Source organism: Triturus cristatus, chromosome 12, assembly GCF_964204655.1.
Source record: "Triturus cristatus chromosome 12, aTriCri1.1, whole genome shotgun sequence".
Lineage (NCBI taxonomy): Eukaryota > Metazoa > Chordata > Amphibia > Caudata > Salamandridae > Triturus > Triturus cristatus.
Window position 1 is genome coordinate 419,250,567 of NC_140595.1, and position 15,986 is coordinate 419,266,552.

Consider the following 15,986-nt stretch of genomic DNA (forward strand, 5'->3'; position numbering starts at 1 on the left):
CCATCATCCTCCCATTTGTTACTGTGAATGGCACTAATTGTTATGCAATGGAACCTCTACAAAATGAGACCAAATGTTGTGCCTTCCTTGCACAAGGAGAGATGAGCTGGGTGTATGCAAAGTTAAGATTTTCACACTTACTGCATCTTTGCTTGAGTTGACTTTTAAGCCAACCAGTTTGCCACTGAATCCATATTTTAGAGTAGGTGTGAATTTGGGCAATGTTGTGCAAACTATAGGATGATGAGGAAGGTAAATGTGATTAACCTTTTGCTAAAATTATTGCTATGTTTAAGGCAAGTAATATGACAATCTGTACAACACAAGCATAGAGAGCTGATATGTTTCATTTTTGTAAACATACATATTTCTCCACATGTTGTAAATATTATGTTTGTAGTTTTTTTCCTTAACACGAGATTGGCAATAGGGCTTTTCTTTAGGTCATGCATTTAAGCACATTTATCTGCAGCTGTGCTGAATTAGCGAACAAGAACATTTCATAATTTTAGATTTGCATGGGAAAACATCTCCTTCAAACTTGCATCCCACATTTGAACCTTGCTCAGCTATTCAAAACCTTTGCACATAATAACAACTGTTTTACCAAAAAGTTAAATATAGCAATTTAAAAAGCAATTTGATGAGTTTTATTGTTAGTGAAAAGCACATGTACCAAGTATGTGTAGGCGATACCTTTAAAGTCAAATAACAGATGTGCAGAGAATAAACATCAAAAGAACTTTGAGGTATCAAGACCAAAAGGTGACGTATTTCATGCAAACCTCTAAAGTCATCTAACGTATTGAAGAAGTTTGTGACCTCATATAATATATATGTTCTCAACCTTTCCAAAACAATTAGGGAAATGCCTATAGTCTTTCTTTGATATAACAGCGTATGGCCTTCCTTCTACTCCACCTAACCTGCTTACCCTAACATCCCTTTTACCAGCACTCTCCTATCCACCACATCCTCTTAGCTCCTTTCAAACAGAACAAATATTGACATGCCTAGTATCCTCTGGAATATCGCTGCCAGCCTCCATAACAATACCCTTCCTCCTCTGTAGACTTCTCCTCCCTTAACTATTGACATGGAGATATCCAGAGTCCACCACCTTCCTCAACTCCTCCCATTCTTGTTTTCCCATCTCTTTCTGTTTGGGCACAACCCCACATAGACTATGGCCATACAGTGCCAGAAGCCTTCCACTTTCATGGCTCAGGGAGGTCTCTGGCTGCTGGTCCACTTCTAGCAGGATTCTTACATTAAAGTCAGTTGAGACTCTGCGGCTGACATCAGAGCTGCCCCAACCTCTACATTAAGCATGGGAACTAAATGAGGATGGTTGACTGTGCTGTTTGTGTTTCCTGGGTGCTTCTATGTGTGTTGTTTATGTGTGGACAGGTCAGTGTGGACTTTTATGCATGAGTATATTCTAAAACGCTGGACTTTGTTCATGGAGGTATTTATGTCTTCACTTTTTCTGCTCCTCCACATTGTTTGACCTGTGTTAATTAGAACAGAGTAAAAAATGGTGAGAAAAGCACAGTCAACTACTTCAATGTGGTTTCTTTCTGCACAATTTACAAATATTGAAAATATAGAAGTTGACTGATATTGTCATTGGCTAGACACTACAGTTCTTGCCTAGCTTCCAGGAGCAATGCAAATGGTATTTTTGTAGTCATGGCTGCATTCAAGAACCACAAGGAATGTTTGTTTTTAAAGGATTCTAATATACTCTTCTCTTTAGGTGATGGTATGGATTCATGGAGGTGGTTTAGTTTATGGAGGGGCCTCGACGTTTGATGGGTCGGCTTTGTCAGCATATGAAAATGTGGTTGTAGTCATAATTCAATATCGTCTTGGAACACTTGGATTTTTCAGGTGAGAAATCGTTTTAGAATTCAGTGCCATTTCATTAGCATTGCACTTTCTTTTTAGGTCTCTTCTGCATGGGATTTTAGTTGGCTGTTGTCAAATAGCTTTTGTGAAAAATACTTACATTTGACTCCTGGAACAGTGCTCATGGAATCATGGAGATTAGTCTTAGCTTGCTACATATACTCACATAAAATCACCACAAAGGCTCACCTTATGCAGGAGAACGAAAGGCAAAGTAGGAGAAAGGAAAAACAAATGCACAATGATGAAGTGCAATCCATATACAACTGAAAATACGTTTTCTGAAACTTCCGGATTGATATGTAAAAGTAAAAAATGTATCATGATAAATAAGTATATGCAAAAGAAAGGGAAAGCAGTATCTATATCTATGGACTCACATTTAGATGCTTCTGAGAGAAATGGCAAAACAGACATGGGACCTTCTACAATACTTCGAAACATGTATTGTTTACAAAGTTCAAGCACTTGGAAAGAAATGATAAAGTCTGAGAATCCTGAACACATTGCTAACCTGGCAATTCTGCTCTTTAAGAATACTAAAATGAAAAGAAGGAAAAGACTGTGAAAATTACAACACTTACATTGCTCCTAGTCCCGCCGCCGCGGCTCTCCTCATTGCTCCTGCTCTTGTCATGGGACAGGAAGCTAGGCTTTCCTGACCAATCACAATGCTGCAATGCAGCGTTGTGATTGGTAGGCACCCAGGCACCCCTGCTTAAACCAATCACAACACTGCATTGCGGCGTTTTGATTGGTTTTGTGCATCCTCGTGGGACGCTCAACCAGGAAATGGGAGCCTGGGCATGTTCTCCATGCAGGGTAAAGTGAGCATGACTGGTTTGGGAGGCCCGAGAGGATCCACCAAACAGTCACTAAGCAATTAGGAGTGGGCAAACCACTTCTTTCCTGTCGTGCTCCGCGTGAGCAGAGCAGCCCCACCCACCCGCCTACCTGCAAAGGAAAGAAATATAAAATGATAATGACTAAAAGTTATTATAATTTCATATTTCCTTTCCTTTACACTGCTCAAAGCAGTTGGGTGACGCTCCTCCATCATAGCAGAGGATCTGCCACTCTCATACGCCCATTTACAAAAATAAGTTCATTTTAATAAATAAAATGATACCAGAACATCAAAAATCCAATCAGTAGAACCAAAGATATTGAATTTTAAAGATTTTAGTACAAATAGCACCAAGAAGCAACAAGCATCAAAAATGCAATAGGTCTCGCCCTCGTTTAAGTTAAAGCAATTCTGTTTGTAATTAGGTGGCTTTTTAGCTTTGCTTTTATTAGTGTTTTTCAAACTTTCACGTACATAATGTGCCTATGTATGCATATGGGTATATGTATATGTATGCATGCATTTATATTTGTATTTATATAGATATGCAGATGTATATATATGTTTATATATGTATGTATGTATATATATACACATACATATATATAAATGCATATTCATATATACACATATATATACATATATATATATGTGTGTGTGCATATGTGTGCACGTAGAGAGGTAGAGAGCGGTAGAGAGAGGTAGAGAGAGGTAGAGAGAGCTAGAGGTAGAGGTAGAGAGGTAGAGAGGTAGAGGTAGAGAGGTAGAGAGGTAGAGAGAGAGATAGAGAGAGAGGTAGAGAGTTAGAGAGGTAGAGAGTAGAGGGTAGAGAGTGAGTAGTAGAGAGTAGAGAGTAGAGAGTGAGTAGTAGAGAGTGAGTAGTAGAGCATGAGTAGTAGAGAGCAGTAGAGAGTAGTAGAGTGTAGTAGAGAGCGAGTAGTGGAGAGTGAGTAGAAGAGAGACAGTAGAAGAGAGTGAGTAGTTGAGAGTGAGTAGTAGAGAGTGAGTAGTATAGAATGAGTAGTAGAGAGTAGTTGAGAGTGAGCGTAGAGTGAGTAGTAGAGAGTGAGTAGTAGAGAGTGAGTAATAGAGAATAGTAGAGAGTGAGTAGTAGGGAGTAGCAGAGAGTGAGTAGAGAGTACAGAGTAGAGAGTAGAGAGTAGAGAGTAGTAGAGAATAGCAGAGAGTAGTAGAGGGTGAGTAGTAGAGAGTGAGTAGTAGAGAGTAGAGAGAGAGAGTAGTAGAGAGTAGAGAGTAGTAGAGAGTGAGTAGTAGAGAGTAGAGAGTAGTAGAGAGTGAGTAGTAGAGAGTAGAGAGTAGTAGAGAGTAGAGAGTAGTAGAGAGAAGTAGAGAGTAGTAGAGAATGAGTTGTAGAGAGTAGAGAGTAGTGAGTAGTAGAGAGTGAGTAGTAGAGAGTAGTAGAGAGAAAGAGTAGTAGAGAGTAGAGAGTAGTAGAGAGTGAGTAGTAGAGAGTAGTAAGGCAAGGCAGTCCTTCATGAAGCGCAACAGTCCTTCTGGTAGCAGAGAAATCCCTCATCTGAATCTTTCACAGGTATAGGAGTGTTATGATGAGTGGCTCCTGGAAGGCCAATATTTATAACTGGTGCTAGTTTATGTGTGTCTGATTCTCTGACCTGCCTCCAACACTGGTTCTGGAAAGCTCTTCCCCTTTTCTTGCTCCAGGTTTCAAACAGTCTGGGGTGATAAAAGGTAGGGCAGGCCTGGTGTCAGGTACCTTTGTGTGTGTTTCAGTCAAAGCCCTTTAAAGTGTAAGTTGGGTGCACCCCATCCCCAGCATCCTGCCAGGCTTGAACATCCTGTTCACACCTAAGCCTCATTTGCATCACTGTCTGTCAATAATACTAAAATTCCAACAGCAGAGCTATTCATAGTCATGTGACCCAGGACACTGGCAGAAGGCAAAGTTGATTGGGACAAGGAAATGGCAACTTTCTAAAAGTGGCCTTTTCAGAATTATAACCTAATAACCGACTTCACCATTAAAAATTATTTAAATTACAATTAATACAACAGCATATCTCTTTCTGCTCCCAATCTATAATTAGCACTTCTTAAATGTAATAAGATTACCTATTGCTAGCCGATGGGAGAGATAGGCCTTACAACAGCATAAAACAACTTTAGGAGTTTTTCACTTCTCCCTATGAGCCTTTATGGCCTACCTTAGGGTGACTATAACTCTTAAAAAGGGAGGTTGAGGCCTGGCATAAGGTTTTATTTTGTCAGGTTGAATCGTCAGTTTAAAACTGCCATACAGGCTGCAGTGGCAGGCCTGACACGTGTATTAAAGTGCTACTTTAGTGGCTGGCACAATGAGTGCTGCAGGCCCACTAGTCACATTTAATTTATTAGCCATGAGTGCAGTTAGTACCATTTACTAGAGTCTTACAAGTAAATTAAATGTGTCAATTCGATGTAGTCCAATTTCACCATGCAGTGTTAAAGTCCACGGAGACTTGAAGCCATTAAAAGCAAATTCAGCAAACAGTAAGGTTGAAGGGAAAATGTTTGGAGAATTACCACACCAAGGATAACAGTTCTTGAACTAAAAATAACATGATGGTAATGTATTTTGTGGTTTAAAAAGGCTATCAAGGAAGGCACTGACATATTGCTGTTTAGTTAACTATTTAATCATTTTTGATAGGGTTTGTTTGAACCATTAGTGGTCAAAATTGAGTTCTAGGAGAATTAATTTTTTCCAGAAAGTAGGCATTTTTATCTTTCATCGGTGGTATGTACAGATTATTTGGTTCTTATACACCAACTGGGATAGGGCTCTTAAACAGTTTAGAGGCATATAAGCCTGCTAACTTTCTCATTAGAAATGCCCCCACATGTATTGTTTTGAAATTTGGATGTGGCAAGTCATAGCAGGTCGCTCAAAGGTGACAAACCTGAACAAATAACAGATTTTAATTATTTGGATGAGGTTATCACAAGCTACTTATAATTGGTACCTCATAATTTTTCTCTGTGGGGACACTGCCAACCAGGTCCCAGTAAATGTGCTATGATCCCTAAAACATGTCAAAATTGGCTCAGTCCCAATAAAAGTAGTTCATTATTTTGTAAGGCCATAGTATATGGTGTCTAAAATAGAACCATGGTATAGAAAGGTAAATGTCATCTGCGAAATAGAGCATTACAGTTTCATCCACCAGTGTGACCAGGCAACCTATCACTGTAGTCTGGCTGCTGCAGTACCAAGACTTCAGCCCGACCTGTCAAAATAACCCATTCAGACATGAAAAAATTGTTCCTTTAAATATTAATGAGTCAACCCTATGTAGACCTAGTAGCCCTCAAGACAGTTATGTTATGTTGTGGTATGTTCTATTGATTTGTGAATCAAACAAATCACCCGAGAGGGTAGCCAGGCACTTGGGAAAGTGTGTAGCTGTGTGGTCCCCATGGTGATTATACAGAGTGCCAGGTCTTCAGCTTCTTATGGAACCCATGAAGACATGTTAAGGGAGGTTATTCCATATCTTGGGTGTGATTTAGGAGAATGAGAGACCTCCAGTGTTGCTCATGCGGATACAGGCAGTGTGTGCAAGTGAGAGTGAGTCAGAGTGTAGGTGTATGATGAGATGGTGAGAGTGTATGCGGCTGTTCAGGTATTCTGGTCCTGTGTTGTGTGGGGCTTTGTATGTGTCAATGAAGTTTCCTGAGGTTCTGTGTGATGTGGGTGCAGCATGGGAGGTCTAGCATGAGTCTTTCAGCAGCGTTCTGGATGGTCTGGAGTCTGTGTAGGAGTTTTTGGGAGATTTTGATGTAGTTCAGTCTGCTGGTGAGGAGTGCTTGTGTAAAGGTCCGCCTGGTGTTCTAAGGCAACCATTTGAAGCTCTTTTGCACCGTGCAAAGGATGTGGAACCAGGAGGTGCACACTGTATTGAGTTGAGTTTTCATTTTGAGCTTGTCGTCTACTATGTGTGGTCTCTGGGTGATGATCCTAGCTCTGAAGGCCACCAGTTAGAGTTGAGAGGAGGTCTTGCTGCCCAAGAAAAGTACTTCTGTTTTGTTTGGAGTTCAGCTTCAGACAGTTGATTAGCATCCAATCTGCTACCATGGTCAAGCAGTTGGTGAAGTTGGCTTTGGTGGTGGTTGTCTTGCCCGTCAGGGAGAGTCTCAGGTCTGAGTCTGATGTTTCTGAGCAATGGCAGGATGCTTAAAGGGACCCACCTCCAGGCATCATTGGGGTCCTTAGCGAAACAAATGCAGGACTCCTGAGATGAAGAAAGGAGGAGGGAAAGGGACCGCTGAAAAGGAGGTCTGATATGACAAATGTAGGAAAAATTATGATATGTCTATGTCTTAAATTCTAAAATCACATATAATGTACGCCCTTATTTTACTACTGGTACCTTCAATAAATTTCTTGGAAATCTATGTTCCCAGAGGTGGATTTGCTTTTTCAATTTGTGATCCTTATTGGTTTTTCAGAAAATGCAGAGAAAAGAAAGATTTGATACAGTTGTTCTTTTTCCACAATGTTCTCTCATAAACATAACTAACACACGGGCAACTTTGTTTCATTGACTATATTTACTTCTTACATGTAATTCTCACTACAGCATAGATTCTCAATCTGTCATACGTACATAACTGTTTCCACACAGCTCTCGTGTCATTCTTTTAACATGACAAGCTGTAGACAGGCTGCGTTTTATCACCACCTGACAGGAAAGTGTCAGTTGAGTGTTCCAGTACCAAAGAGCTTTGCCTTTTTATCAGTGTAATAGGACAGTGTGCACCCTGAGCCCCACGCCAGTGTCCCTTGTCCCAAGACACCCGATAATTGTGGGTAAGCTTATGTGACTTGTACAAATGTCACAACTGCATTTATGTTAGTCACACGCTTTCATGGTGGATACATCATACCAGTGTTTGGGTAGTTTGTGGCAATATCTTGGTAAGTGTTACTTACACTGTTGCAATAACCTATTTGTCATATCTACCTACAGGTGGTAACAAAGATGAATCATCTTGTGAGACATTTGTGGACCGCTACCTTTGGTTCTGCATTTTTCCTTTATCTGCATGTTTCCTGAACAGAAGTAATACTTTAAGGTCCTGATGAATGCCATTACACCTTTTATGAGGGTCAAATTGGCAGAAACATTTTGACCAATGATCAATGACACACAGAAGCAGAGTCAATTGACTGTTTCACTCTTATTTTTAATCCTGACCCAGGCATGCAAGAATAATGTGTCATGCCTGCTCTGGAGTCAGTTTTACCTATCAACATCATATTTTCACGTTTTGCACACTCTGCTAGCCTCATCACCGTTTAGATCTCTGTATGGCCTCTACCGTTATTTCAAAACATCCAAAGAGCTCCACCTTCTAAGAGAAGAAGTTGCAGCCCACATCGTGATCTGCTTTCACAGTGTTAGGGGAACCCCAATGATGAAGCATGCCACCTTTGGTCATTGAGGGAATTGTTCAGCTAGGTTTCTTACCATTTCTGATTCTCTTAGACCCTAGTGTTTCTTTGTGTGTAGGAAATATTGAAGGGAGTGAACACCCATAGGTCTCTAATTCTCCCCAAGCCCTTATCCATTTTGTGTTTACTTACCTTAGAGGCTGCCCACCTGGTTGTTGCCACAGGCTTTTCAATGCCCTAGTTGACAGCCTGTAGCTTTTGAAGCCAAGACGAGGAATTTGACCCTCTGCCAGGAGGTGTGAACACTCCAAGGAGTCAGAAACAAAGACCTGGGCGGGAAGGAGGTGACACCTCCTTCCCTGACAGGATGGCTAGTGAAGTGGCACATCAAGGAGGAGAGCTTCAAAGCTTTCTCCACCTATGAAATGTATCCAGGCTACATCCCAGAGGAGGACTCAGCCATTCCTCTGACCATAGACACATTTGCTCCTGGGCAGGTGGGACATTTCTGTAGTTAGGAGGTGTACACCCCCAGAAGGCTAGCCACACCCCTAGGATGGGGTATCTGGTCTGTACAACCTAGGAAGAAAAGGAGGTTCGGGTTAGAAATGTGAACCCCCCTGGATGTGGCCACCGTAGGGCAGATTATCCACTGCGGCTAGTAGCCCAATGGCCACTTGCACCCACCCCCATAAAACCACTAAATCTAGAACTTAAGGGGCACCTCGGGCACCAGAACCTCAGTCCTGATTCGAATTGCAAGAGAGGGCAAAGATGAGATTTGAATCTGTGACTATAGGACCTGCACAAAGAAGAGGCAACACTTTGCACTTGTGCCAACCACCCTGCAACTGCAAGACTGCTACTCGTCCTGGACCAAAGACCAGCTCCCGCAGACAGAGGGACCCATTTGAGAGACAATGGCAACTTCAGACTCCCTTGGGCTAGTGGTACTAGTCCCCTGCAGCCTGCAGGTAAAAGCATGCTCCCTGGACCAAAGAATTGCTGATCATCTGAGGGATCGTCCAAAAGTAGAGGATCCAGTGCATTGTGGGAAGCCTAGTCCTAACCTCCAGCAAGTTTCAGGTGGCTACCATTTTGCCCCGGTCCTCTGGGCATCGAAATAGCTTCACACTGGCCTTCCCTCTGCCAAGAGCTCCTTCACTCAACACTGAAAACCGAGGGAACTTTGCAGCACCTTTAATCGACACCTCAGTGGCCCCGTTGTGAACCTTTTGCATCCGATTCCTCACCAGCACCACTTGAGCAGGAAACCTAGCTCCCCTACAGCTCCTGCTTTAGTACCATAGCCAGCTAGAACAACTCTGCACCCAGGCACTACGAGCCAGGTGAAATTCAACTGACTGTCATGAGCTGGTCATAGAATCCACATCACCACCTCCCCCCAGTGGTTTCTACGCAACCCGACCTGAAAGTGACAGATTGGCACTAGTGTTTTTTACAATTGACCACAATGCTAATGTTGAGCAGTATTATTTACACATATTGTTTTTCGTTCTAAAATCCATTACTCTGGTTATACACATACAATTGTCTTCACTTTGGTGTCTAAATTATTGTCCATGTTGGTACTCTAAAACTGCTTAACACATGTCCCTCTAGTAAAGCCCGACTGCTCTGTCCCACATTACCAGGACTGAGATAGAGATTTACCAGGGTGAATCCAAAGGACCCATTTTGGGGTATTGTGAGAGAATTACATGTATTAGTGTGAATCCAAATGACCTAATTTGGGGTATTGTGAGAGTATTACATTGTGATGCCTAACCAACCTTGCTGCATAATAATCCACTTTTCTACAATGATGGCCATGTCCTGTGATCAGATGATGTTGACGAGAAGTCTCATGTATATGTTGAAAATGGTGGGGGTGAAGGACGATCCTTTTGGAACTCTGCAAATCAGTTTCTTGGTCTCTGATGTGAAGGGTGGCAGCCTGACCCTTTGGGTTCTTCACGTGAAGAAGGAACAGATCCATTTGAGAGCAGCTCCTTGTATGTCAATCTCATGGAGTGTTCTGATAAGGTCATTGCGGGAGACAGTTTTGAAGGCCACAGAGAAGTCAAGCAGGATGAGGGCCGCTGTTTCTCCCCCATCCCGAATGATTTGAATTTTGTCAGTGGCTGTGATGAGTGCTGTTTCGGTTCTGTGTTTGTTTCTAAGTTCTGATTAAGTATTGTCTACAAGAAGATGAAGTTCATGGTGAGTTGTGATTAAGCCTGGGCAAAGCACTACGCTACGCTCGCGTAGTTTGCGAAGTTCGCGCTACTTCGCACTACGCGAACTGCACGTAACACAGTGTAAACACGTGTAGCGTAGTGTTGCGTAGTGCTGCGGTCATTTTTTGCTTGCTCGCGGTCCTCAACGTCAAGTTGGCGACCGCGAGCAAGCAAAATGACATCCCGGCGAGACTTTTTACTTGTTTGCGATCAGCAACATCAAGTTGGCGATCGCGAGCATGGAAAATAAACCTCCCGGCGAGATTCCCAACGCGAGGAGGTCAGGTTTCTCATTGCGAGTGGTCGCGTATGCTCGCGACCGCTCGCGATGAGAAACTACCAGTTCGCGTTGAGAAAGCTGCCGCTCGAGTAAAAATCTACTCGAGCAGCAGAAAACTACAGCTCACACTGTGCAAGATGCCATTTTCAATGATTGCACATTGCCGGTTGCTTGTCTGCACTGTGCAATCATTGAAAACGACATCTGGCACAGTGCGAACAAGGTACTACGCAGTTCGCGAAGTGCTACGCGTAGCTCGCGTAGTGCGAACTGCACTTTGCGTAGCTTCGCGAAGTGCTACTTCGCAAACTACGCCCAGGGTTAGTTGTGATTTGCTTGTGATGGCCTTCTCATTCACTTTGGCTGGATAGGGGAGCAGGGAGATGGGTAGGAAATTGCTCGGGTTGATTTGTGTCGGCTGTGGGCTTCTCAAGGAGGACTTTGACTTCTACAAGTTACCATTTATCCAGGAAAGTGGAGGACATGATAAGGATGTTGATGATGTGGGTCAGGGTGGTGCTTACTGGTGATGTTCCCTTGTTGTAGATGTGGTGGGGCATTGGTCAGTTGGGGCACCTGAGTGGATGGTCTGCATTATTTATGCTGTATCATTTCTGGTGAGGGTTATCCTCTGAGTCAAGTGGCCATGTTCTTTGGTAGTGTGAACAGTATTTAAAAGCTGAACATGTAGAAATGTAAAGTTAACATGTCCTTACACTGACTACCCCCTAAACATTTTTCGCTACAAGAAGGCTGGCTGGTCCATAAAAAAACACTGAGATGTGATAATAATTATTACTTCTTTTATCTCTGGTTGTTAAACAACTTTTTAAAATATTTGTCAAATGCTCAACTCAATGTTGGGGTTGGATTTCTTATAATCCTGGGGAAAAGTAACCTTTAGAAAGTTACGTGTTTCCCGCCTGAAGCTTCTGGAGGCTGATTTACATTAGCTGTCCAGCTATGTCCCATGGAGGGATTATCCATCATGAGGTGTGAAAACTACTCTCACAACAGAGACAAAGTCCTGGGTTCGGGATGTATTTGTGTTCTTCTGGCTGGAAGGCTAGTTAGGGTGTACCCAGCAGGTTAACTTACTTCAATCAAATGTTATCTGACACCAGAGCAGGTTATCTCTTTTGGTCTTCCAGTTAATTGGGCACCAAACCCAGTGGGGGGGGGAAGCTGCTCCACAACTGGTTTGGAGTGACCAAGAAGGAGGGGATTGTTCATTACCCTGGCCATACCTCTGGCTGGGCACACAGGCTCTGCACAAGGGGAAAGGGGCTCCCCCCTCTTGGATTTAGGCAGCAAGGACCAATGTAGGATCAATTGGAGTAGGGCAAACAAGAACTGTTGAAAAAGTGGGTAGGGTTACCTCTGGAAACTTTTATCCCATTGGAAAGGGAGGGGCCATGAGTTACCCCAACCCACTAGCTGTGCCAGGTTTAAATGAAGCACCCTAAGGCTCCATCTTCAGAACACTTTGGACGAACCTGTGGAATGACTGAAGAAGGACTGCAGCTGATGCTTGAGAGCTGTAAGGACACCTGAAGACCTGGAACAAAAAAATAAACTCAAAGGGTCAGTAGGCAGGCCTCCTGTGTAAGAACCACAACAAGCTGGAAGACACCTTTTTCCATCAAGTGCCAAGCTGACCAGTACCTACTGGTCCTTAGCTGGATTCTTCTGGCTTTCTTTGCTGGAGTGAGTCTTGATACCCAGTTATTGTTCCTGAGGTCTTGGAACACTTTGCTGTGTCTAGTTGGACATGCATCACCTATGCAAAGCTGATACTTAGGAACGTTTTAAGCTCCAAGACCTCCGGAGGACTAGGATAAATCTGCAAAGCCAATCTGCCCAAGGTGCAACCTTGCTAGGATGATAAAACAGGTTTCTTTCATTTGGAGCTTCTCCCAAATCAGCTGAACTTCATCAAAAAGGCATCTGGCCTCCTGAAACTCACTGTTGAATTTAGCCGCAGCCCTGCTCCGCTTGAAGATTCCAAGCTTTAAAACCAGAGACTAGGTGCCTGATTTATAGTTCGGAGTAATCGCACCCTGAATTTAGAAATGCCTGCTGGCCAAACAAATATAAATGACCTTTGCCAGGAAATGCCATCAAAGCAGTGCCTGTCAGTGTACTGAAAGTGTACAGTACAATTCTGTCACCATGGCACACTTTCAATATGTTTTTTGTTTGTTTTTAAAAGGAAAATTCCATGGCAGGATATTCTTTTTGAAAATTAGAACAACTAACAGCCCTGTTACCATGGAAGTTTTTTCCCAAGGTGTGGCGGTCATTTAAAAGTGTTTACTTTCTCTTTCCACAACGTTTTTCATGGAGGTAAGTACCCTCTCTGTCAAACTTGAAGTCCTACGTTCGAAGGTAACATTTTGACTGGGTGAAGACATTAAAGGTATCCAGCTGGCGCGAGGACTTCCCTGGGTTCAAAATTGGAATATTGACACGTTGAGTTTTTTCTGACAAAAACAACAGCTTCAGTGGAATCTCATCCAGTGCCTATTTGATTCTGAGAGGACTCCCATTTCAGAGTTTAAGTCCCAAGGTAAAAACGCTGACTATGTTGACTTAGTTTGGTGTATCGGTATCACGCTCCATTACAGCCGGCGTGAAAAATGACACCTAGGTCCCAGTCTACTTCGACCATTGACTATCATTGGCACCATGTGTTTTTATAGTGCTTTTTCTGCTTAAATCTTCTAAAATTCACAATTTTGCTTCCCTTTATTGGACTCCTGTCATTTTGTATATTAAATTATACTAATTTTGTTTTACTTGGAGTGGATATTGTTTTGCTGTTTCTAAATGATTCACACTTGTTCTCTAATGTAAGCCTGTCTGCTCTTTGCCATTGCTACAAGGGTTGACCTTATGTTTAGATTAGTGAAACCTTTAACTGGATCTTAGTAGACCTTATTACTTGTGGTGCACTAACTCATGTATTAGTGCATTTTTTCACAGCAAGTTTAAAGTTAAACTCAATTAAAAACAATGCAGTTTGACAAAATGTTAACCTAAGGAAGTACACTGTTCAAGCTCTAGTCAGAGCAGAGCTTGTTACCATGACAACAGGTATGCTGGCTGATAAAATGGCATTGCTACATTTCTTAAAACTGAAATATACATTTATAGGGCCAATCACACCCTAGTTAAAGAAAAAAAGGAAAATATGTGTGCACGTAAAGTATGCTGGCTTATCTGGCCAAACTGTTGGCAGAGTATGATGTAGGAAATTGGGTTACTAGTTGAGGGGTGAGAAAACCCACTTAAGCAGCAACCACAATTTTTGTTAATGTGAAACACAAGTAAACCCCAATTTAAACTGTGCTCATTCATCTGGTAGCTTGGTACACAAGCAGCCAGGCTTAACTTAGAGGCAGTGTTCAAAATATTTATGCAGCTCTTCAAACTGTAATAAAGTGAAAACATAACACAAGGAAACTCCGACACCAAACTAGAAAAAAGTACATTTAATAAAATATTTACACTAAAATCCAATTAGTAGAAACAAATGTATGAAAATAAAAGCACAAAGCACCAACTGTTGTTTATCTGGTTGTGCCAGACTGGGATAAAGTCGCTAGTTCAGGCTGACCACTGTGGAGAGCCGTTACATACGGGTACCAAGTTAGCCCCACTGAACAAAGTGCCTTCAGTGCGTTGAGGATTTGTTGCACAACACTGGTTCTGATAAGCTGCGGCCTAGTTGTGAGTTGTGGTGTCCCTGTGCATAGTCCAGTTCAAACCAGTCCTGGGAGCCGTTGGCTCCTGCTCTGGTGTGAAACTGGACAAAGGACATGGGAGTATCCTCCCCACTGTCCTGAACCTCCCCTGGGAGGGTCCTCTGAATCTGTCTAACCCCCTCCCATGGTTACACAATGGCTTACTTGGCTGTAGGACCCTAGATTCGACGTGGACAAGATTTTGAACAAGAAACCACCCACCTTTGACCGTCTGGACACTCTGGACTTTGCTGGACTTTGACTGGGCCCGACTTCGTCTCCCTCTCCGTCCAAAGCTTTGTCTGTGCACCATACAGGCTCTGAGCAGGACCTGTGGAGCATCAAGGACAACTGAAGTTATCTCCCTTGGGGTGAAGGAGTCACTCCTCTGCAGTCGCAGGCATCATAACACAACTGACCGGTCTGCTGATTCTGAGCTCCTGCAGACTCCGACGGCTCCAGCAACACAGGTGGTGGGTTCCAACGTTCCTTGAAGTTGAGCTGCCATCTCACCAAGTCTGAGGCCTGTATCCCTCATGGGACCACATAAACCGAACCTACACCTTTGTAGGATTCATACACATTATTCAGCTCATGCTCTAGCATTTGCAACAATGGGATAGCTTGGCCCATTGTACAGTCCTCCTTGCTGACTTCACGTGTGAAGACCTCAAAAGGAGACAGCATCTCAGTCAGGCATTGAATTAGGGTCCATTGCTCCCTCTGAAGGGTCATGCCTTTAACACTAGCATCACTGCTTCTGTACCAGACATATTCATTGAGTGACCTGTGCTGTTCGTACAGACGATCAAGCATGTAATACGTTGAGTTCCAACGTGTTGCCACCTCCTGGATGAGTGCCTTGACTGGCATCCTAAGTTCACGTTGGATGATCCTCAGCTGCTTCCGAGCTTTAAAAGAATGGCTGAAATGAGTGCATATTCTTCGGCAGATGGCCAGTAAATTGCTTACTATGGGTTCTTTTTTCAGAAAGTCTTGCACTATAATGTTTATGCAGTGTGCCAAACATGGAACCCTGAAATAGGAACCAAGTTCCATGGCCTACTGCCATTGTCTGTGGCAACAAAGCCAATACCAAGCCCTCTGGGCCGCAGCCATTCCAAAACCTTGGTGCGAAACTCTTCTAAAATGTTTTCAGCCGTATGAGATTTCTCCATGGCGAACATGGCTACAGTTGCATGTTTCCGAGTACCTTCAAAAATCGCAGCTGTGTCAACAACACCTCGTGCAGATAATTGATCTCTAACCTCCACAAAAGAGATCCAGTGTGCAGTGATGCACATGTAATCTGTGGCTTGGCAACTGCTCCACATGTCTGTTGTCAGGTGGATAATGTGCACAGCACTCTGCCGCAAACCATGACCAACCAATTCCAGCACATCATGATGTAGTGCCGGAACAGCAATTCTTACGAAATAGGACCGGCTGGGAACTTTCCATTTCGGGCAGATGGCAGACACAAATTCAAGGAAACCCACCCCTTCCACAAATGAAAAAGGAAGAAGGTCCAGCGCTAACATTTTAGCCA

General features: G+C 43.0%; 1 protein-coding gene across 2 annotated transcripts in view; it reads left to right on the forward strand.

Annotated features, from left to right (window-relative positions):
• Window positions 1-15,986, forward strand: part of LOC146776042 (fatty acyl-CoA hydrolase precursor, medium chain-like) — a 762,376-nt gene that overhangs the window by 216,107 nt on the left and 530,283 nt on the right. For both annotated transcript variants that reach the window (XM_085639201.1, XM_085639202.1), the window contains one exon: window positions 1,760-1,893. In XM_085639201.1, coding sequence (XP_085495327.1) covers window positions 1,760-1,893 — 134 coding nt within the window. The remainder of the gene's footprint in view (window positions 1-1,759; window positions 1,894-15,986) is intronic.